This window comes from Puma concolor, chromosome F2, assembly GCF_028749965.1.
Source record: "Puma concolor isolate L17-30 chromosome F2, mPumCon1.1.hap2, whole genome shotgun sequence".
In the NCBI taxonomy this organism is placed as follows: domain Eukaryota; kingdom Metazoa; phylum Chordata; class Mammalia; order Carnivora; family Felidae; genus Puma; species Puma concolor.
Window position 1 is genome coordinate 21181004 of NC_141684.1, and position 22803 is coordinate 21203806.

General features: G+C 40.7%; 1 protein-coding gene across 5 annotated transcripts in view; it reads left to right on the plus strand.

Moving 5' to 3' along the window:
* Positions 1–22803, plus strand: part of SAMD12 (sterile alpha motif domain containing 12) — a 389558-nt gene that overhangs the window by 167574 nt on the left and 199181 nt on the right. For 4 of the 5 annotated variants that reach the window (XM_086695947.1, XM_086695946.1, XM_086695944.1 and 1 more), the window contains exon 3: positions 2287–2416. In XM_086695947.1, coding sequence (XP_086552073.1) covers positions 2287–2416 — 130 coding nt within the window. Of the gene's footprint in view, positions 1–2286; positions 2422–22803 lie in introns of all 5 variants that reach the window. The other variant, XM_086695948.1, reaches the window with a different exon arrangement.

Sequence of the window (22803 nt, forward strand, 5' to 3'; positions counted from 1 at the left end):
AGGTTCAAAGACTGATGGCTGGAATCATCTGCAACTTGTTGACTCATTTGTCTGATGGTTGGTTGGTGCTGGCTATCAGCTGAAACATCAGTTTGGGGATTGGCCAAAATTTCTACACATCATCTCTTCACGTGGTCTGAGCTTCCCCACAGCATGTCGCTGGGTTCCAAAGCTGAATGCCAAAGAGGATGAGCCAGGCAGAAGTTGTATCTTTTTGGTGACCTTGCCTTAGAAGTCAATCAATTCCACTGTGCTCCACTGGCCAGAACCACTACAGACCTTGCCAAAATTCAAGGAAAAAGAACATCAACCCCAAATATCAGTGTAGGAATATCAAGTACAATGAATAAAGAACAGATATATGTGTACGGATGTGTATATATGTACATGTAGAAAGTCATCCTTGAGAAATATAATCTACCACAATAAGAGTGAAAAAAAATTATAAAGTAAATTAGCATAAAGTAAAAACTATTGCTTGTGATGATTTTGTAAGTCATGGCCCAAAGAATCCTATTGGAAATATACTAACAGAAAAAAGAAACACCTGAGCACTGTGTTTCACAAATGTGAATCACGTGCATGTGACTTCTGTTAGTATCTTGTTACCATCTATATCACTGTTCATTCCCTTCATTTTTTTAATTGACCAACGGTTTTTAAACTCAAATTTGTTTTGGGGCGCCTGGGTGGCGCAGTCGGTTGGGCGTCCGACTTCAGCCAGGTCACGATCTCGCGGTCCGTGGGTTCGAGCCCCGTGTCAGGCTCTGGGCTGATGGCTCAGAGCCTGGAGCCTGTTTCCGATTCTGTGTCTCCCTCTCTCTCTCTGCCCCTCCCCCGTTCATGCTCTGTCTCTCTCTGTCCCAAAAATAAATAAATGTTAAAAAAAAAAAAAAATTTTAAACTCAAATTTGTTTTAAAAGCAAACTAGGGGCACCTGGGTGGCTCAGTCAGTTGAGTGTCTGACTCAGGTCATGATCTCTCAGATCGTGGGTTTGAGTCCCACGTTGGGCTCTGTGCTGACAGCTCAGAGCCTGGAACCTGCTTCAGATTTATATTTCCTCTCTCTCTCTCTCTCTCAAAAATAAACACTAAAAATAAATAAAAGCAAACTAGATATTACTACTGAAAATAAAAATTTTTTTGCCTTTATTTGCCATAATACAAAAGTAACCTTAAATATAATAAAAATAAAATTGAACAGTCGCTAGGTGTGTTGCTTTCTGATGAAGGTTGTAATGGCAAAGCATGCCCTCTTTGTCAGAAATGTTAGCAGGTATTCAAAGATATTAAATCACAGTCCTACAAAATTGAGGCTCTCTTTTTGCCTTAATCTGAAAGATTGAAAGAGAAGTAAAAGTGAATGATCCCTAGTGAGAAGGTCAATGACATTGACCAGGTCTGGGTGCTACCCAATATCCTTTAAAGATTTTTCTATATTACAATCCTAGATTTTTGACAAATACTGATAAAAATTTTTTAAAAACTAAGCTTTCATCTTGTCCCAGCCAAGTTGTTAGGATCCATGAGGAAGATGGGCATCTGGCACAGAGCTGATGCACATTAATTGATGAATGAATTAATTCTGTCAAAGGTTAGGTCCTAACACACCTTTGTTTTGTTTCATAAACCCCTTCCTGAAAGATCTGTTGAGCAATAAAAGGCCTTAATTAGTTGGCTTCTACATCAGGTTTAGCCACCCCATTATCTTATTACCATTCTCTACATGCTGGCAGAATTGACTTTTTGCTTCCCCACTGTGGCATAACTAATTCCTAGACTTTACAGGACCACTCCCAGGCCAGTGTGCACTCTTTAGTACGTAGATATCTAAATCCAATAACATTCGTTCCTGAAATAATTATTAGCACCTGCCAGGGCTAGTGTTGCACTAGACCCTAGAGATCTCAAAATGGACACTTTTGTGGAATACAAAGAAAGGCCACTTGGGGGCAGCTATTTCACCCCTAAAATTTAATTAAATGCTTAGCAACAGCATTGTCTTACTGTTGAAGTGTTTGTCAGAAAACACTACTTCCTGGGGACTTTTTCCAGTGGAGATGATAACTTGAGAATAAGTATAATTTTCATGGCCTTTTCCACCTAGACCTTTTCTTCTGGTTTCCATGGGTGTGGAAAAGGTCTATAGAGGTTAGGAGGAAAAGAGCCAGATACTTACCTTCAGGGATTCCAGCCAGTAGCCTTGACCACACCCTCTAGGACTTCTAACAGTAGTGCCTTTCTGGACATGGGGCTGACATTAACCTTTTCCTTCTTCATTTATAGTCGGCTACAGTGAAGCTGTCAAAACCAGTGGCTCTGTGGACTCAGCAGGATGTCTGCAAGTGGTTGAAGAAACATTGTCCGAATCAGTATCAGATCTACAGTGAGTCATTCAAACAGCATGACATAACTGGTAAAGTATGCGGCATCCAAAATATTTTACTCCCTCTTTCTCTCCCCATCACGGTGGCCTTTCCCATACCCTTACAATGAACTGCATCTCCCTGCTGAAATTTTCTGGCATGGGTTTGCTTACTTTAAAAGGAGAATGGATTCCAGACCCATGCAAACTATGCTACTGAATAAGCATAAGAAGTTCTAGAGAAGCTTGGATTCTGCAGGTTCAGTACAAGTATGTGGGAGTCAAGCTAAGGGGGTGGGTGGGGACTCTAGAGAAAATGTGTACCAATCCTAGAGAAAAGAAAGGAAGTCTTCCAAATTATCTGGGTTTGTGGGATCAGTATTTGATGTTCTAAGTAGGAAAGATTTCTAAACAGGAAAATTCTGAGGTGAATATGATAATACTAACTTACAGTCCCTGAGATGAATACCTTCAAAGCACAAATGAAGATTCCATTTACATCAAGGGGCTCTGAGTATTATATTTGAAGGTCAAGAGACACTTGGAAGCAGAAACCATGACAGGATAATGAACTGTAAAAGCCCTTAGGATCCTGTTTCTCGATTGGAGAACAGCCTGGGTGAGAAGAAGCCGATAGGGCCTGCTGTGGGAGCCCATCCGAACAAGGGCATCTTCACACTTCCCCTGTGTTCCCCTCCCACCCTGAGGGTCTGCATGAATATGGGCCTCGTCCCTTCCCTTGTCCCCCTCCCGTTGCAAACACTGTGATGAAACACAGGACTGAAAAACATGCTCTGTGCACTAAAACTGCGCTTCAGAGGAAAAACGTGTTGAGGAGTCCTGATTCTAGTCCAGATCCTTCCCCTTTTCCAAGAGAAGACTATCCTCTAGTGGGAAAGTGACTTGATCTTGAGTAGCCCAGAACTGTGGATACCAAGCCTCTTTCCAAACCGGGTGGTTTTCAAAGTGTGTTCCGTGGAGCCCTTGGGTGCGCTAAAGGTTGCCAACGGGATGGGGTGTGCTTTGGGTAGAGATAAGTGTGTCAACTAAACCAGCTCCCTTTATATCTGTTTTACATGTTTGAATTATACGAAAAACTTCATTTGGAAAAAAGGTTTCTAATACTAAAGAACATTTTTCTTTTCTTTTTTTTTTTATGTTTATTTTTGAGAGACAGAGCGCAAGCGAGGGAGGGGCAGAGAGAGGGAGACACAGAATCCTAAGCAGGCTCCAGGCTCTGAGATGTCAGCACAGAGCCTGACGCGGGGCTCGATCTCATGAACTGTGAGATCATGACCTGAGCCAAAGGCAGACGCTTAACTGATTGAGCCACCTAGGTGCCCCTAAAGAATATTTTTCAAATCCTGAGCTGGATTTTCCTAGATTCCTTCTGACCAAATTGGTAATGTTTTAATATTTAAGGAGCACACCCAAGTGTAGCTCAGGCTGAGTAGTTAACAGAGAGTGAAGTGTTAAAATTGTACTTAATTAATTCACTTTGCTTCCCCCCCACCCCCAAGTAGAATAAAATGGCTTTTTAGGTGAAATTCCTGAAATTCTGAAGGCACTGTCAGAACTTAGCTTAGATTCCAAGTGTCAAATTGTTTTTTCTTTGGCCCTCCCTTAACAATACAAGAGCATCTCAGAGTCCATTTTTCCACCCCTTAAGTAATCAGTTAGTAACCATTTGGCTGATTATGGTTGCCTTCATCCCAAAATGTGTGCTTAATGTTTCTTAATGCCTGTGTGATAGAGTAAAGGCAAAGCCTTATTCGTGATCTTGTTTGAAAGTAGTGTTATCTTTTCTTATGGGCGGGCATTGTGGGATACCCTTGAGGGAAGGGAGGCATTTATAATGGTTTGTCAGGGAGGGGCATTACATCCCTTAGAAGTAAAGGTCCCATGCTTCAGTGCTCCAAGTCAGTGGTACCACTTCCCAAGGCTTTCTGCTAAGTGACTTGAAGAAAGAGGGTGTGGACATGAGATACACCTGTCATTGCTTCTGGTGGCACATTTGGTCTCCACGAAATGCCACTGATACTGGTAAACCACAACCTTCTTGAAATCCCAGGCAAGCTGCTTTAGCTGGTTGAGTTATTTAACCTCCCTCTTCATCTCCAAAATAAAGATGATAATACTACCTGTCCGCAGGAGTTGTTATGAAGACTAAATGAAATAATATTAAGTAAACTACCAAGTTGGCCATTTCTTGACACCTTCTACATGTCAGCATTTTGCTATCATGTCAAGACTCATCTGGATGTGTCTAAAAACATACTCTTCATTCTAAGGGCAGCCTTTTTTCAGGCCAGAAAGGAAAGCAGAAAATTATTGGGGACTCAGGGAACAGAGAGAATGATTTCACATTAACTATTGGCCCACATCTTTTTGACATTCACCTATGAGGCGTCAGAAAGCCACTCTCTTCCCCTGTTCTCTGGGCCTTGCCTCTCCAAATATGACTGTGAAATACCTGAATGATCACAAGCGCCAAGTGGTCATAATAGACGGGACTGCAGCTGGCCCGAGGTGACCAGCCCTAGGATGCTGGAGGCTGTGGGGATCTCCGTGCCCTTGGAGACTAGGCTGTGATAAGCAGGACAGAGAGGTCTGTGAAAAATTAAGACCTATGGTAACAGAGCAGATGTCGCCAGCCCCCAAAAAACAGTGGACTACTGAGGGTGAGGGCCGGCAGTGCTGACAGGTGCCGGGTAGAAGCCCAGAGCTGCAGCTGTGTTGTGTCATCTTGTGAAGGTCACTGGTGCCCTTCAGCTTTCTTTATCTGCAAAAAGAGGATGGTACCAGTACCTGCCTCATAGTGTTGCTGTGGAAGGAGTTCATGGTCCTGGGAAGCATGCATTGAATGCTGCTTCTGTTCTGAATAGCTGCTGCTGTTCTCCTAAATGCTGTTCTGATTTTGGTGAAAACAACACACATAAACAGTGTTGAATTCGTCTGTCTTTATTATCCTGAAAACTGGGAAATGAGCAACCGGGGGTGGCAGGGTGAGGGTAGTCTAGGCTGGTAAATATCCTGTGCTTATCTGCAAGGCTGCAACAAAAATGCTCACCTGTCTCTTATTTATGCCTAGATCCTCTTGAGTGTTGCTGTTCCTTTGCTTTTTCTTAAAGGGTGGGTCTCCAATATCATGCTTATCAAGCAAGTGTGTTATACCAGTATAACATATAAACAGTCCCTTAATTTAGAGGCAGATGGTACAGCGATAGCAAATAAAAAGGACATATATTAAATGGAAAAAAGAAAAAAGGGCTTTCACAGACCTGAGTGTGATCCTCCCTGCTTGTCCTCCACCCCCAACCTTTGACAAGCAATAGCTATACAATATTACACGAGTTAGTTTTTCATCAGTGAAATGAGAATAAATATTTTAAGAGTTGTCGGGAGAATTAAATGGAATGATGCTCGTGAAGGGCCTAGCTTAACGCCTGATACATAGTAGACATTTATCCATTTGCAGGTATTTATGGAGCATCTACCTTGTACCGGGTTTGGGGAATACAGAAATAAATAAGACAGTCAGTGGTCTGTGCAGGGAAAAAATTGGGCTTCTGTGAAAAACTGTGCCTCGTCAATAGCACACCATTTGGGGCTATCTAATTCCACGGAGCTGTTTTTACAACTCCGTACATTGTAGATAGCTGATAGCAATACAGAATAATCCTTGTTGTGGATGTGTAAATTCTGTCCCACAGAGGTTCAGCTGGCTTTCCTAGCCACTGTGGAAAATCTGACTTCTGCCTGCCATTGACACCTTCATTTACTCTCGCTGATCTACGTGTGTTTACTCTTTGGATTCTCCTTTGTAGTATCTTTCTCCTGCTTATTAGATCTTACTAGCTTCTTCACCAATGAGTTAAAAACAAACCTTAAACGTATTCATTTTGTATTTTATGAGAATACTGGTTTTAACCTTTTTTGAAAATTACCCTGTTTTAACTTCAGAAGCTCAATTCCTTTTTTATGTTTTAGGCAGCAAGTCCATTAATATTTTTTAAGCCTTTGTTTGAAAGACATTGAATTGTACACAAACATTCCCCCCTTTATCTCCAAAATCTAAGAAAAGTTAAAATGTGTTTCAGTATAGGAGCATTCGAAACCTTTTGCAAGTTTCCTACTAGAATTTCTGAGAATCTCATTGTGTCCAGAAGACACCTGCTATTTTGTGGCAGATGTGTTTAATCAGAGGAGAAGTTACTAGTGTTACCTCCCTGCAGAAGCGCTCTTAAAAGGCATAAAATGGTTGGAACACCTGAGAGGCGTTAGGATAGATAGATTTAAATCATCAGATTAGGCTTGAAGGAAAGAAATTTGTCTATTTTCCTGTGCTTGCAAGATTCTCTCTCCAGCTTTCTGAGGCTGGCTTGGAATGCTGATGAGGAAGCTCTACTGGGGCCAGGTGTAAGCTCACAGGCAACTTTCAGATTCTCTTTTATGCACAGTTAAGAATATTTTCAGGTTTGAGGCGATTTCAGCCCCTGGCTGTGCCTTGTGTTGTTCCCGTGGCTGCTGAAGTGAGTTTACCTCCTTCAGCATCAAGTTCTCCATCTGGAAAGGGTTCATTCCCCTGCCAACTTGAAAGGCTTATTTTTTATGGGTGAAGCACTTAGAGTTCCCTAGAATATAAAATATTTTTAAAAGCTATTTTGAATGTGTAAAAGGTTTCCGTGGAGTCTGCTTTGTGGCACAGCAATGGGAATTCTTCAGATGTCCAGATGTCTGCAGGAATAAATACTTATCATATGAATATCCCCTGCAAGTGGTCAGTATTGATTTGTAGTACTTCCCAGTGGTCTCCTGCGACATAAATGAATATTTCTGTTCTTTTTGTCCTTCAAACACACCCCGTACCTCTTCTTTTCCCCTCTTCAAAATGTTCTGCTGAGATGTAGCACCCTGAAATGTGGCACTTCTGCCTAGGTTATTGAACAAAAGGGAAACCTCTGTCTCTTTCAGACCTTTGGCTTGTGGCTCTGTGAGTTTGCTAACATTATTCCCTTCGGTGCTGATTTCTCTTTTTCACCCCTTCACCTTCTGCTATTGCCCTCCTCTTTACTATGGTTGGAGTTACCCACAGGGACTATGGGCTATATAGTTAACAAGTATCAAAAGAAGAGGAATGGTTACTTTATGTGACTAGGTATGAGTGTACTACTTAATAGAATCCAATATAGCCACATAAAGTCTGGGCATATTTACAGACAGTGCCTCCTCTGTCCATTTTCTTGTTGCTGTTTTCCCTCTGGATACTGTGTTTTACTTTTCTATGTCTTTGTGTTTTGTTACCTATCTCTTTTTGTATGAACTACTCTACATTTTTTATTGAATCTCAAGCAGCGTAGATTTGCATAGTAAAGTTTCTGACATCATCAAGGCCAAAGTTTCCCAAAAGTTAATTTTCCAATAACAACATATATTGCTTTTAACCCCTTTTGGTGGCGAAAGCTTACTAATATCACCTTTCCACTCTTCAGAATTCCCAAACCAAGGGTACTGAATCTGGTTGTCTTAATGATCCAGGATAATAGACTTCTAAATGTTGGGAAGGGGGTTAGATGTCATCCCAGGTTTTATGAGGTCGATAAAAAAAAAATATTCCTTTAAATGTAATGTGTACGTGGAGATCAGAATATCAGCTTCATTCGTGATAAAGCTTTTTGGAGAATGTCGTTTAGGTCTTCAGACAAATTGGTTTGCTCAGACTATTTGCCCTCTAAATTAGGCATTCCAGGGGGTGGAGGGAGGTGGGGCTGGGTGCCTCAGTTGAGCATTCAACTCTTCATTTCGGCTCAGGTCATGATCCCGGGATTGTGGGATTGAGCCCTGTGTCAGGCTCTGCACTGAACGTGGTGCCTGCTTAAGATCTCCCTCTCCCTCCCTCCCTCTCTCCCTCCTCCTTCCCTCTCTCTCTCTCTGCCTGTCTCCTCCACTCACATGTGCACACTCTCTCTCTAAAATAGTAAATAAATAAAAATAGGACTTTCCCTTCCAGGCATGACTGGCCATGTCCCTTTTGCCACATAACAGAAAGCAGATTACATGAGGCACGCAGGTCACAAGAGAGGAAAGAACATTGCACTAGCTGAGCAAGCCCAATTCCTGCTTCCAAAGGCACCAAACAGAAGGCAGGAGAGGATCCAGGAGCATTAGTCCAGGAAGTCCTTCCACAAGGGACTAGGAAGAGTGGGGAAGTGGGTCCCCTTACCGAATCAACGCAATGCCTCCCTGTGTACCTAGATAGCCGGGCAGCCAGCCTTTGCTCAAACATCTCCAGGAGTGCGCATTTCATAACTTTTAAAAGCAACCTTTTATCTAAGAGTTGGAGTGGTGGTGGTTACAGTGTTTGGTTTTTCTTATTCTTCTTTCCTTCTAAGCTGCAGGCCTGCCAAACTGCTTTGCAGGCATCAAATGCTATGTTCTTTTCTACCATTCTCAAAGCCACTCATATACCTGGATAATCCCAACTTCCGTTCAGGCTTTAGTTCAGACACCATCTCCTACAGAAAGCCTTTTTTACTCCTCCTCTGGGTTAAGTAACCCATGCTGTAGCTCCCAGGGTAAGCCCTGTTGTAGGACTTGTCACGTTAAGTTGATAGGTAAAAAGTGTAATTATTAGAAGGTTCTGCTGAGGTTTAACTGAAACCCACCTGTAGGTCCTATTTAGGTTCCAGGTTAGAAATCTTTGCTGAGGAAAGCCCTTAATGACTGCTACTAGGACAGATTGTTGCCACCAGGCTCCAGGGGAACCCGGCATAGTCCTCAATCCTTTCCTTCATCCCAGCCAACTGTTGGTTGGAGATCCCAAAATGTCTGCCTCTGAATCCCTTCATCTCTAGTAGATGTCCTCCTTCTGCTACACGGAGAAGGTATAGACTATCTGATGGCATTTCCCTGAATATTCTTCCCCTCCACTCCATCTTCCAGAAGATGATATGACCCTCTTTTACAAATCACCTTTTCTGCCTCTGATTTAACCAGATACCCTCTATCATCCCCTGGGTCCTTGCTTCCTCAGCTGCAGTCATTCTCTCTTGAGTCTGGCTACACTGGCTTCCTCCTTTTCTCTAAATGGTTCCTTTCTAGCCCCTTGTCCATTCTTTCTATTTCATTATTTTTTAAATCACAGTTAATTTGTACATTTGAAAAAATGTACATAGCCACAACCATATGCCAAGCAGAACACCATACCCAACAACTTACAAACACTGTCTTCAAGTTCATGAGAATTATCCACCGTGATATACTGCACTTAAGTGTATAAATAAATCTCAGCAAATTTCAAAACATTGAAGTCTTACAAGCACATTCTTTGACCACAACAGAATGTAATTAGGAATTGTTCATAAGATCTCCAGAAAATTCCAAATATTTAGAAACTTAACACACACTCAGGAACTGCGTGGGTGAAGGAAAAAAAATCACAACAGAAATGAGAAAATGTTTTGAATGGGATGATAACAGAAACGTGAATATTCCAAATATCAGTCTTGTGCAGCTACAGTACAACTTAGAGGAAAATTATATCACTAAATACCTGTATTAAAAAAGACTTGAAATCAGTAAATGTTTACCTTAAGACATTAGAAAACAGCACACTCATCCCAAAGTAGGAGCTGAAACCAGTGAGATAAACATACGAGCAATAAAGAAAATTAACAAAGATGAAGTTGATTCTTTAAAGAGAAAACAAAATTGGTAAACATTTACCTAGACCGAACCAGGAAAATAGACAATACCAAGAAAGAAAGTGGAGGTATCATTAAATTTCCTGTATACATTAACAAAACAATAAGAAAATAGTATGAACAAGTTTATGCCAATGTACTTAGATGAAACGGACATGTTCCTTAAAAACTATAACTTAGCACCCACTTAAAGCTGGAAAATATAAATAGCCACATATCTCCTAATAAAGTTTAAATCACAATCCCCGCCACATGTACACAGCCTAAGCCCTGAAGCCTTTTGCAATGAATTCAGATAATGATAACCAAACCTATGCAGATTCAGTGAGACAAGAGAGGGAAATGGGGGTACTTCCAAAGTCATAAGTTCAGAATAACCATAACACCAAAACCTGACAAAGATACAAGAATGCTATGGCATAGACCGATGTCCTTCACGAACATAAACCTAAAATCCTTGACGAAATACAAATAAGTTCAACATAGCCATAAACAAAAATGATACTATATCGTGATTGTGTGTGCATCAGAATTCAAGGTTAAGTTTTTGAAAATTCAGCTTGATTCGTTACATTAATAGGATAAATGCAGAAGGTCATATGATCATCTCACCAGATGCAGAAGGCTTCAGATTTCAGCTGTCACAGGTGAAGACCTTGGAAGTCATCACCCCAATCCTTACAACAGGAATAAGCTGGACAAAATAAAAATTCTGTTGGGACCTATCAAAGAACTGATGTCACAAGGCAGATGATCACCCTGAAATGTGGAGCAGAAGCCAACCCAATAATAATGGACAAAAGATTTGACCCTTTGCAAGGAAGACGAAAGAATAGACAATAAGCACATGAAATTATGCTAAGGAATATTAACACCAGGAAAATGCAAATAAAGCCACAGTGAGATACCACTTCACGGTCAGTAAAATGGCTTAAATTCAAACGACTGGCAATAGTGAGGGTTGCTGAGTATATGTAGCAACTAGATTTCTCATACGACGTTACCGAGTATAATATGGTACCACCTAATTCAAAAACTATAAAGGTTTTTATGTGGTTAATCACACAATTATTAAATGATCCTGCAAATCTACTCTGAGGTATTTACCCAAGAAAATTGGAAACACATATTCATAAAAATTCCCGTCCACTAATATCCAAAGGACTGTTTCTCAGAATGGACAAAAATTCTAAACAATTGTTAGGTCCCTCAGGAGTAGCGTGGATTAAACTGGTCTATATTCACACCGAAAGCACTGCTGGGCAGTAGAAAGGAGCCAGCTACTGATGTGTGCAACGTGAAAGCATGTCACATGCTGAGTGAAGGAAGTTAGAAACACAAGAGTATGCACGGTGTGATGCCATCGTGTGAGATCCGAAGACACAAAATTGGCAGTGGCAGCATCTGGATCAATGGTTGCTTGGATTCGGGTGTGGAGGGGAGATGGGGAAGAAGGGCAAAGGAACTTTCTGTGGTGATGAAAATGCTTATATCTTTGTCAGAAGTTATCAACTTGGCACCTCCGATGTGTGAAGTTTGTTGTATGTAAATTATATCTCAACGTTGGTTTTTGGAGACTTGTGTGCTTTCCAAATTTTCTAAAATGGCATAGTGTTTTTTAAAAGGAGAAAATGAAAATGTCATCCTATGTCTTTCCATACGGGCTGTTGGATCATTTCTATTAAAGATGTTGGAGACGGATCTATATGCATCTTCTATTACAAATTCATCTATATTTACCTATGTTATAAACATATAGGTACAAATATATAAAATGGTATATAGATACATTGTATATGATATAGAATAATATAAACGTATGGAACTATAAAGAAAGGTATCTATATATAAAGAAACGGAGTTTGAAAATCCACTTGGTGCATTTTTCACTGGAAGAATAACCTGAAGTTACCAGAACATTCTTATAAAGAAAGGTACGGTTTTGCCAATTGTCGGAAGATGACAGCTGACAAGAGAGCAGCTCTCTTCTCGTACTGAGACTTGCTCATCTGAGCTACACTTGTGTATCCAAGACTTTTGGCTTTCACAGATGACTTAAATTTCAGAAGATATTTTTGCAGTAGCATATAATTGCTACCTCACTGTTTCACTCATTCATATTTTTAAATTAAAAATTACCCTCACCACCCTTTTATGAACCAAAGGAATTTTGACACATACACAAAATCTCATTTAAAAACACGCTAAATTTTACTTTAAGGAAAGCATACATTATTTCTCCCATTTGCATCACATCATGTGCCACTCTAAGGGGACATTCCTTGATGTTCTAAATACAGCATTTATTTAAAGTTATCTTTGAAAGGATAAGAATGGAGGTGATCACACAATGAACTATTTGCTTCATACATGAAAGAACTGGAAGGATTTTTTTTTTTTTTTTCAAACCAATCGCATAGACTTAAATGATCAAGACTACTCTTACAGGTGGGAGGATTTTTACTTGCTCCCTGATTCAGTTTTTTCTTGGATGATGATCTCCCTCCCCTCACTGCTGTTTTAGGTTCTGTAGTTTGCAAAACTGAGACTTGAAGGGAAAGGTCTGCCTAGGTATCAGGGCCGGGGAACGTAGGGCTGGGCTCAAGAGCTGGCTTTCTGCACCTTTGGATAGTTACAAAAGATCAGAGAAAGCCTGGATTGTGGAGACCCATGATAGGGTCCCCTCCACTGATTATTCACCCTGTGGGGCCTTGGCAAAGACTGTTTCACCTCCCTGAGCCTCAGTTTCCCTTTCTCAAAAATAACATGTGTATCTTACAAAGTTGCTACTGGTTGTTTTTATTATTGGTCTGTGATTATATGGACTCCATACATAGGTTTATAAGAAGCAAAGGAGGGTATAGAAATCAGTTTTCAGGGGTGCCTGGGGGCTCAGTCAGTTAAGCTTCCAGTTCTTGATTTCAGCTGAGGTCATGATCTCACGTTGTGAGGTCAGGCTCCATGCTCAGTGTGGAGCCTGCTTGGAATTCTCTTTCTCCTTCTCTCTGCCCCTTGCCCACTCACACCTTCTCTCTCAAAGTAAATAAACATTAAAAAAATTTTTTTGAATGTTTACATGCCAGGACTCCAGTAAGTCCTTTGCTACATTATTTAAGTTTATTGTCACAATAACCCCATAAGGTAATATTATTTCCATTTTACGAGTCAATTGACTCTCCAAAAACTTAGGTATCTTGTCTCATGTCATAGAAGCCTAAAAATGGCAAAGTCAGGGTTTTAACCCAGGGCTGTCTGAATCCAGAGCTCAGGGAGCTGACCTCTGTGCTATGAAAGATAGCATCTTATAAGTACAAGCAAGTGATGAAAGAAGAGGAACACAAGGATAAACACCAAAGGAGACTTGAGAAGGAACTCTTATCTATTATCCGGGTTGATCAGGAAGTCTGCTTGGAGGAGGCTGGATTTGTCCTGTGTAGGATTTTAAAAGAGAAAATCCCTGAAATATCAAGGTGTATTTATGTATTTCATGTGACCCTCAGAGAGCTTAACAAGAGAATGTAACAACTTTTAAGCCATTGACCTCAGCACCCCCTCTTGCGTCGGACCCCGACTCTTCTTCCCACACTGGGTTACCTGCCTGAGCCTGAAAACATTTGGGTTTCTGAACCTGAGGATGGGTCAGTGATGGAGGTGGAGATAGATTAGAAGAGTAGACTGAGGACTACATTAGAAGAGGCTTTGAATGTCAGGGTAAGGAAACCAGAGTTTCCTCTTGTGGATGTCATTCACCACCCATCAGTGAGGGTAGCATTACCACTGATGAGGGAACTGATGAGTTCAGACCACTCTTGGGAAAAAAATGGAAGGTGTGGATGAGAGAGGTCACCAGTGTGTGAGTTGTTGGCCCACGTGGATCCTGGGTCATGATCTATCAGATATTTCTTTACCAATCTCCAGCTTTTCCCTTTTCCCAGCCTCCAGTGGTGGGGCCACTCCTAGCTCCTTGTCCACAAAGCCCACCCCTCTCCCCCTTTCATTATTCTGAGTAAGCACCAGTGGTAGTAAATTTTCTTAACATTACTTTCTGCAGTATTACATCTATTTTGACCCCCTTCTTATTGGCTTCCTTTATGTCTCTGAGGAAAAGATACTTTGTCTCCCAAGGCCAATCCCCTAACCTGTGCCTGTGTGCACACTGCCTGTGTGACCCTCCCTCCTCCCCCACCAAATTGTGTTCATCTCTTCTTTGCCCGTCAGACTTTTCTGCCTCCACTTTTGCATTCCAGTTTGAAGCCTTGCTGTATCCACCATATATCCCCTTCTTGCTACTCTTAACTGCAATCCTTCTGGTCTAGGTTTTCTGAGCCTCTGCACGAACAGTCTCCTACGATCCTACTTTATGTCTCTCAGGGAAAGCATCTATGCTTTTGTCTTTTTAAATCAGACTTGCCCGGGTCTCTTCCTGCTTAAAAAGACTTAGTGCCTACTGGATAAAGCCCAGATTCTTAAGCTTGGAGCATGAGGCCCTTGATAAATCTTCCTCAGGTTTGTTTGCAGCCATTCCTTGAATCCATCCTATCCCCAAACCCCAGCAGACCACTCTCACTCTTGCCCCACTGTCCACCTGGTGAACTTGTAGTCATTTGTGAGGGCTAGCTCCAGTTATGCCTGTCTTCCCCACCCTCTCTGGGCCTTTCCAAACAAAATTAAATTTTCCATTCCGTAGTTCCTTCACATTTTTTGCAGTGAATAATCGCTGTTGTTAGTATTAGAACACTTATCACATCATATTAACTTTACTTGATAAGAATACTTGATTAGTCCTTCAGTTTCCTGATTTGCCTCCTTTTCATGAAGCCCATCCTACACTTTTCTATCTGCAGCTTCTTATAATTATGTTCCATTGATGTTCAAGTCTCTTTTCCTGTCTCATTCTTGGAGAAGCCCCATTTTATTATTATTTTTTTTAACGAACTCCTATGTTGGATCTGTACTAACCCCCAAAATGCTTTACTTGGTTACATGTTTATCTTCCTTCCATCAGCCCAGAAACTCCTATAAGGTAGAAATAGCATCTGGTTTATCTTACTGTCTCTAGCTGTGTTAACCCAGTGCCTGGCGTAAAATAGGCATTTAATAAGTGTTGATTGAATTAAATTGAGTTTGTTCTTCCTTTGATAGGCTTAGCACTGAACTTAAAGCCCTTCTACATTTCCTTGATAAGAATACTTGATTAGTCCTTCAGTTTCCTGATTGGCCTCCTTTTCATGAAGCCCATCCTACACTTTTCTATCTGCAGCTTCTTATAATTACGTTCCATTGATGTTCAAGTCTCTTTTCCTGTCTCATTCTTGGAGAAGCCCCATTTTATTATTTTTTTTTTTTTAACGAACTCCTATGTTGGGTCTGTACTAACCCCCAAAATGCTATCTTTAAGTGGACTTGAATGACAGACTCTCAAAACTTTGCAGGATCCAGAGCCCCATATTCAGGCAGGTCTTCCCAGAGATGTTGTGGCAAAATGTGTCTAGATTTCTGCTCAGTGCCAAGAGTGATTGTCACAGTGTCATGGAAGCTTGTTGGGCCTGCCGAAAGTCAAGAGACAGATGTTATTTTGGAAGATGGAAAGAATATCCTTTATCTGAAAAGCTTCTGTTTAGGGCAGCAGGGCAAGAGCCCAAAGTCTGTCCCACCACTCATACATTTAGTGCCGATTTGCCAGTGTTTCACAGGTAACAAAAGCATAATACAAATATAGCATTATTGTTTCTGACATCTATGTTGCCTGGATTTGGGTACAGCCATCCTAGATTTTTATTCTCAACTCTCCGTGGCAGATTAGCTAACCCCAAACTGCTTTAGTGACATTGACACTGTCTCAGAGATTACATCTTACACCAGACAAATGAGAACAGTGAGTGGGTGAAATAGGGTTACAATTGAACCCTATAAAGTTGCCAATATTGAACAATTTTCACCAACAAAATGGCAGCTTCATTAGGTTTACCCCGATAGTGGAATAACGTATCTTGTTTAAAAGGAAGTACGTTGGGGCGCCTGGGTGGCTCAGTCAGTTGAGCGTCCGACTTCGGCTCAGGTCATCATCTCACAGTTCGTGAGTTCGAGCCCCACATCAGGCTTTGTGCTCACAGCTCAGAGCCTAGAGCCTGCTTTGGATTCTGTGTCTTCCTCTCTCTCTGTTCCTCCCCTGCTCACACTTTGTCTCTCTCTCAAAAATAAACAAACATTAAAAAAATTTTTTTTTTTTCAGTAAAAGGAAGTACGTAATAAATGTTTTTGAGACTTACATAATGTGCCAGGCACAGCAGTAAGTACTTCTTATGCATTAACTCACTTAATACTCAAGACAACTCTAAGATGTATTATCCTTCTCTTTACATATGGGGAAACTGAGACACAGAGGTTATGACTTCCTCAAGCTGACACAGCTAATAATGTGCAGTGGATATTCCAATAGCACGAGAAGGATTCTTCTGGCCCAGGGGTTGGCAAACTTCTTTTGTAAAGGGCCAGGTAAGGCCATTTGGCTTTGCAGGTCATGTGGCCTTTGTCCCAACTACTAGACTCTGTGCAGTATGTAAATGAATGAGGTGGCTGTGTTCCAGTAAAACTTTATTTACAAAAATAGGCAGCAGGCTGGATTCAGCCTACAGGCTATGGTTTATAGATCCCTATTCTAACCTCTTCCTCCCTATCCCCAAATATGTTTTCTCAGTGATGGTTACAAAAGAAATTTAGAAGTTACAGTTTTTAAAAACGTGTGTTACTTTTCTCTCTTGTGTACCCAATGTAGAAAAATTAGAAAGTGTACATACACAAAAAAGGAAAACATAGTAAAATCTCCCTCTGATTCCAACACTCAGAAATAATCCCTGGCATAAAGATTTTGATGTGTATCCTTTCAGATTATTGTCTCTGCACACTTATTTGTGTGCATCAGACCTTAGGGAGTGGCACAGCCTCTTTTTAAGTGGCTTAAAAATACATTTATATGACAAATACATTTTTAAGTTAAATGCAAACTGTTTTCTTCAGCTGTTAGTAGTTATTCTCTGGGGATGTTGCATATATTTACGCTTTTCAGATAAATTGTGTATCTGGTTCCATAGGCTCCTCTATTTCACACCCACCCTCCCTTCCCTGGGTATGCCCGTCTTACATTCTTTGTTGTATTATGGAGTCACGGTTTTCTTTCTCTGGTATTTTTACCTCTGGTATTGATCTTCTCCCTTCACCTTTGCCCTGGTGATGGCCAGCCACAGAAGTGAAACCAGCCCTGTAGGTAAATGGGCACTAGAAAAATAAAGCGTCTCCAAGTCCCTGTCACTGTCCTCTATAGATGCCACCCTTGGGGGCAGTGTAATTTCTTTGAATGTTTTCCTTCTGTTTGCTTCCCTCTTCCCCAAGGCTCCTCCAAAAGAGAAGCTTGCACAGCTTTTCTTAAGTTCATTAAATTTTCAGTGCCTTTCCCCCGTGGTTGGTACACGGCAGGCAACACAAGACAAGAGGACATTAGAATTCCTTCCGGGGAGAGAACATACTGTGAGCAGTTTCAAAAGGTCGCATGTTGCCACAGTGTCCTTCTTATAAATCTTTCAGAGGACGGTGAGGTGTATCTAGAGAGGAAAGATGGGATTGCTGTAGTCATTCCAGAAGAATCTTAACCTCAAATCTGCCTTTAGCAGTAAACTCCCAGTGATGATCGGTTGAGCACACAGCCAAGGGGGGGGGGGGGGGTGGGGGGAGATACAGTTACCTGTGTTTTTGCAAAATATGCTCCCACTAAGTTCAAGTCAAAGACTAGCCTGTCTCCCAACAAACGTAGACAGCTGTAGGGTAAAGGATGCTGTGATGGCTGGGTGCTGACAAAAAGTGCTGCTATAGAATGTGAAAGGGAAGCCACATTGTTTCTCTAAGCAATTTCCTGAATGTGTTTAGTTAACCATTCTGTGGATCTGCCCAGAATCTTCAATTGTTTTATTCGTAAAAAACTTCCCACTGACATTTGTATCACCTGAAATTTACAAAAGTGGTATTTCCCACACATTATCTAAGTGTGAGTCTCTCTTCAGATGAGGAACCTGAAGCTCGGAGAAGTTAAGAAAATTGACCCAGACCTCATGGCCAGCAGATGGCAGTACTCAACTCCTGACACCTAAGGCTACGTTTTTTGCTCCCGTCAGAGGCAGGTTTTGTCTTCTTTACTCTCATCATTTTGCCCTTTGTTAAATGCTCAGCACAATCCTATTTCTCTTTTCTAGAATGTGCTTTGCTATTCTATACTATAGAACACACAAACTGTAGGGGAAGATTTTTGACGCCAAGGAGAAGATTGCCTTAGGAGATTCAGAACTCCAGAATGGTGTGTATATGCCAATCACGGTTGTTCATGATCATTTAATGCTGAAGCTATTATTCACCAAGAGATATTGTTACCTTTAACTAGAAATAGAAGGGAAAGGAAAATTATACCAAAACCCATTTTTGAGATAATTAGCAAAATGTGAGGGACAGATGGACTAGAAACTATGGAAAAACATATGTTTTACTGATGTTTTCTCTTTGATCATATGTTGGATGCTATAATGGCAAAAGCCTGTTTCCTGGCTTGAAAACTATCCTTTTCATTTTTTCTGCTTCTTACTTAAGAAACTGGCTGGCTTTCTTTTGGAAGTTTTTGTAGTCTGTATCCCTCCCTCTTTATCACCTCTGGCTGCACACACTTGAGTTGGATTTTCTTAGTACATTCAAAAGGACTAGGAAATAAATTGAATCTACAAACAGGACTACTCTGCTTTTTAGAAGCAGTATCAATAGAAACAATTATTGCATGCACCACTAAGGGTAAAACCAGGTCGCGGTCAGAAAGTAATGGATAGTATAGTACCTATCTTTGAAATTTTATAGTTTAAGAAAATAAGTGTTACAAAGATACCCTCACTTATTTGTTACCCACCACTTCTCAATTCACAAAAAAAATGGACTGGTGCATAAAAATGACACGTTGGTCACTGGAGAAACAGGAATTGACTGAATGGCGGGGAGAACAGTAAAAAAGAAAGGACCAACTGGAAAGAAGGCCAGCAATGTACTAGCCAAGTAAACGTGGGTAGGTCGGACATCTGAAATGGGGCTCAAATTTCCCATCGCAAAACCAGTGGAGTTTGAGTAGAAAACCTCTCAAGTGTATTTTAACGGTAAGATTCTATCAGGCATTTAGCAGTTGACTCTCAAGAATTCTTCGTTGGTAATAGGTGAGGATGCAGGATGGCACAGTGAATGGTCCTGCTCGCGGTGTATCTAATTTTGTTTCAGCGCCCATTTACAGTTTACAGTGTTTGAAAAAAATAACCTTTCTTTTCGTTGCACGTATAGTGTAGCTTGGACCTTAGATTTTTTTAGTAGGAGTTTCCTCTTTCATTCCAGTAATTTGTTTACTTACTGAATATTTTATCATTATCTCGATTGAAGTTCAATTATTTACAGATTAGATAATTTGTAATTTATTATAAATTGCTAATTTGCAGATCATTCATTACCTACTAATTATTCAATTATCTTTAAATTAGTGCTCATTAATTTGTTCAATAAACACTTGCTCGGCAATTACTAAATGGTCAACACTTCCAGAATGGAGACACAAAGAAGCTTGAGAAGGAGGTCGGGCTCCTTCTTTAAAGGAGGAGTTCACTTTGTGTCGATTCTGAGAAACTGGATCTTCTTTAGTACAGACACATATGTTCACATCTCTTCATTAACCTAATTCTGTTTATCTCCATATAAAAAAAAAAAAAAGAAAAAAATAAGGGACGCCTGGTTGCTCAGTTGTTAAGCGTCCTACTCGTGATTTTGGCTCAGGTCATGATCTCAGGATTGTGAGATTGAGCCCCGCATTGGAGCCTTCCTGGGATTCTCTCCCCACCTCGCTCTCTGCCCCTCCCACCTCTCTCTTGAGCTCAGGTGTGTGCGTGCTCTCAAAAAAAAGAAAAAAAAAAAAAAAGGAAAATCAGAAGAAATATGAAATTTAGAAACTGTTATTTGATGCCTTTTTTTTCCAAGATTGGTAAAATGAAAAAAAAAAGTTTGATAATCTGAAAACATTTTGAAAAATCAGAATGCACAAAGTTAATGGAATCATGAAAATCAGATTTTTGTAATATATAATCATAAATACTATGCACCTATTACTCATAATATTTACATATTTGAGGGATGAAAGGAGAAAAGATGGATGGAGATACAGTGGCGGGGGAGGGACAAGCCTGAAAGAGTTAAATGGTGTTTAAGGATTATCCTGTGGTATCTTTGTTCTTGTTATCATGGGGAATGCTGGTCAGGCTAATCAAGCCCAAATGAATGAAACCCTGTACCACTAGATGGTTGGATTTTTCATGCAGGACAATTCCTTAGATCTGGAATTTTGGCAGCTGCAACATTCAGTTCAACAAGCTAAATGTTGTTTTAGATGAAACCCAGTCTTTGTTATTTGATTCTGCCCAAGTTTAAAGATTTCCTTGATTTCAGCAGACTCCCTAGGGCACGTTGGAGATACACTAAGTAGAAGTGTAGTATCATCCATTATCCTTTGCCAGAATTTGAGTAATATGCCCTGGAAAAAAAAAATAATAATGACCCTGGTCCCAAATTCTTTCCCTGGTCTGATTAACTTATTATCATTATGGTTAATAATAGCTAATGTAGCTAATATAGTTACAAAGCTCCTCTCACTTCATACAACATCTTCTGTCTCTCTGTACATCCAGCGTTTAGTGCCATCACACTGTGACTTAGATGGACAATACGTATTGCAAACTGCCTCCTCGATTCCACTTCAGTAGAAACTATTAAACTATTATTGGAACTGACCTGCCCTGATCTGATAGAAAGAAAACCCTATTCTCCTTTTATAACACAGAGCATTGATGTCTCTTATTCATTGTGCTGAGGGAAATGTGTCCAAAAACTTGAAAGGAAAAGGGGGGGAAAGCCACGCTGGATAAATGGGGATATTGAGACAGCTTTAATGGAAGGTCTGTTCCAGTTGTCCTCGGCCTCAGGCACGGTGGGTCTGAAGAAGCCCGCTCCTCAGTTCTAGCACTGGATGGGCAGATCCTGACTTGTGAGTCACCCCTTTCGCCTGTGGAATGTGCCCTGGAGGTTTGTTTGTTTGACTTATGTGGGCAGATTGGATATCTCATTCTTAAAACATACTTGGAAAAGGAGACTGTTTACCCTGGGGGAAATAGTTGCTGAAGACACTAGAGGAGAACATCTCCTTTTTTTCTCTCTCTTTCAAAACCCCAGTAAGAGTCAGCTTCAGGGTATGCTCATCTTGAACAGAAAGCAGAATCCTCAAATGCTCACCCAGCAAAATTGTTTTCTAATTCATTATGACCTCTGGACAAGAAGTGTTTTGTCCTCCCTCACATTATTCTCAGAAGTAAAGCGACTATTAATTGGTAGCAGTCTACACACACACAAAATGATACCTTAGAACAGGGTTAATCTCCCACCCCACGCCACCCCACCCCCATTGGGTTTTCCTCACATCTGTTGAAGGAGATGAGTCCTAGCTGGAGACAATAAGCATGACAATATGGTTCATTATATGGGTCTTAGTTCATGTTCAAGGTACCAGTTAAATAGTATCTCGGATGGGAGCAAAAACAAAAAAAACACCGTTGGTAAAATAGCCTTTGGCAGAAATATTTGTGAAGGATTTTTTTTTTCCCTTTGTCCTAAAGAAGTGCGTAGCCTTTCCTTCTGAAGAAGAGCTGGCAATGTAATTTTTCAGTGGAGTTTTACAGTTGTTTTGAGCTCCTCAAGGGGGAGCTTTCACACAAGCTAACTGGTATACTCACCTCTCAGGTTTGACGTGGACTTTCACTGGGGACTTTATCCTCCCATTTAGTCTGAATAGGACTCTCCCTTTGATAAGCAAGTTTTGCTATCTTAATTGACATGAAGGGAGATGACAGCCAGCCAGTTACAATCTTTAAAATAATTATGTCAAGTTGTACTTGGATGTGAGTTAATCAGTTTCATTGTTAGGTGTCCTACTACATGTAAGGGGAGTGACCAGTCTGGTCAGTGTCCCCACTAGGGCATGAAAACAATGGCAACTGGGCTTTAGACATGTACTTTTCATTAGGACATTCTGTGTGGGTAGGATTATTCAAACCCACCAATGCACAGTGCCTCATAGGCGGTCCCAGTTTGTGGCTGCTATGAGATTGCTCTTGGGAGCTGTTCCCTACCCCACCTCCAAACCCTGGCCCTTCCACATGAATCTCTTTCAGTGTAGAATGCCTATTTACCCTCATTTTTAATGTCTGGATGTAAGGACTGGTTAAGTCCTATTGAAAATCGTCTTTTACAAAAGTAAGAGGAAATGTAACAACTAGGTTTCCTCTCCTTGTGGTTGAAATGAAGGTACACTGGGTACAAAGAAGACTTCAGTTTTTCCCCCAACAAATGCTGAAACATTATTTCCTATTGCTTTTCTTATTTTCAGTAAAAAAAAAAAAAAAAATCAGATATGGTAAATTGTCACTAAAATGTGGTTTTTGGTAGGTTTTTGTCCTAATTCAGCCTCCCCATTATCCTCAGAGGTAACTTCCCTGGGGGAAAAGGTGAGACCAAGAGAAGGTACAGAGTAACACTTCTTTTTACGATTCTTGGAAAAATAACGTTCTTTCATGAGAAATACAATCTTTTAAAGACAAATGATTCTTTTGTTTCAACTCTAAATAC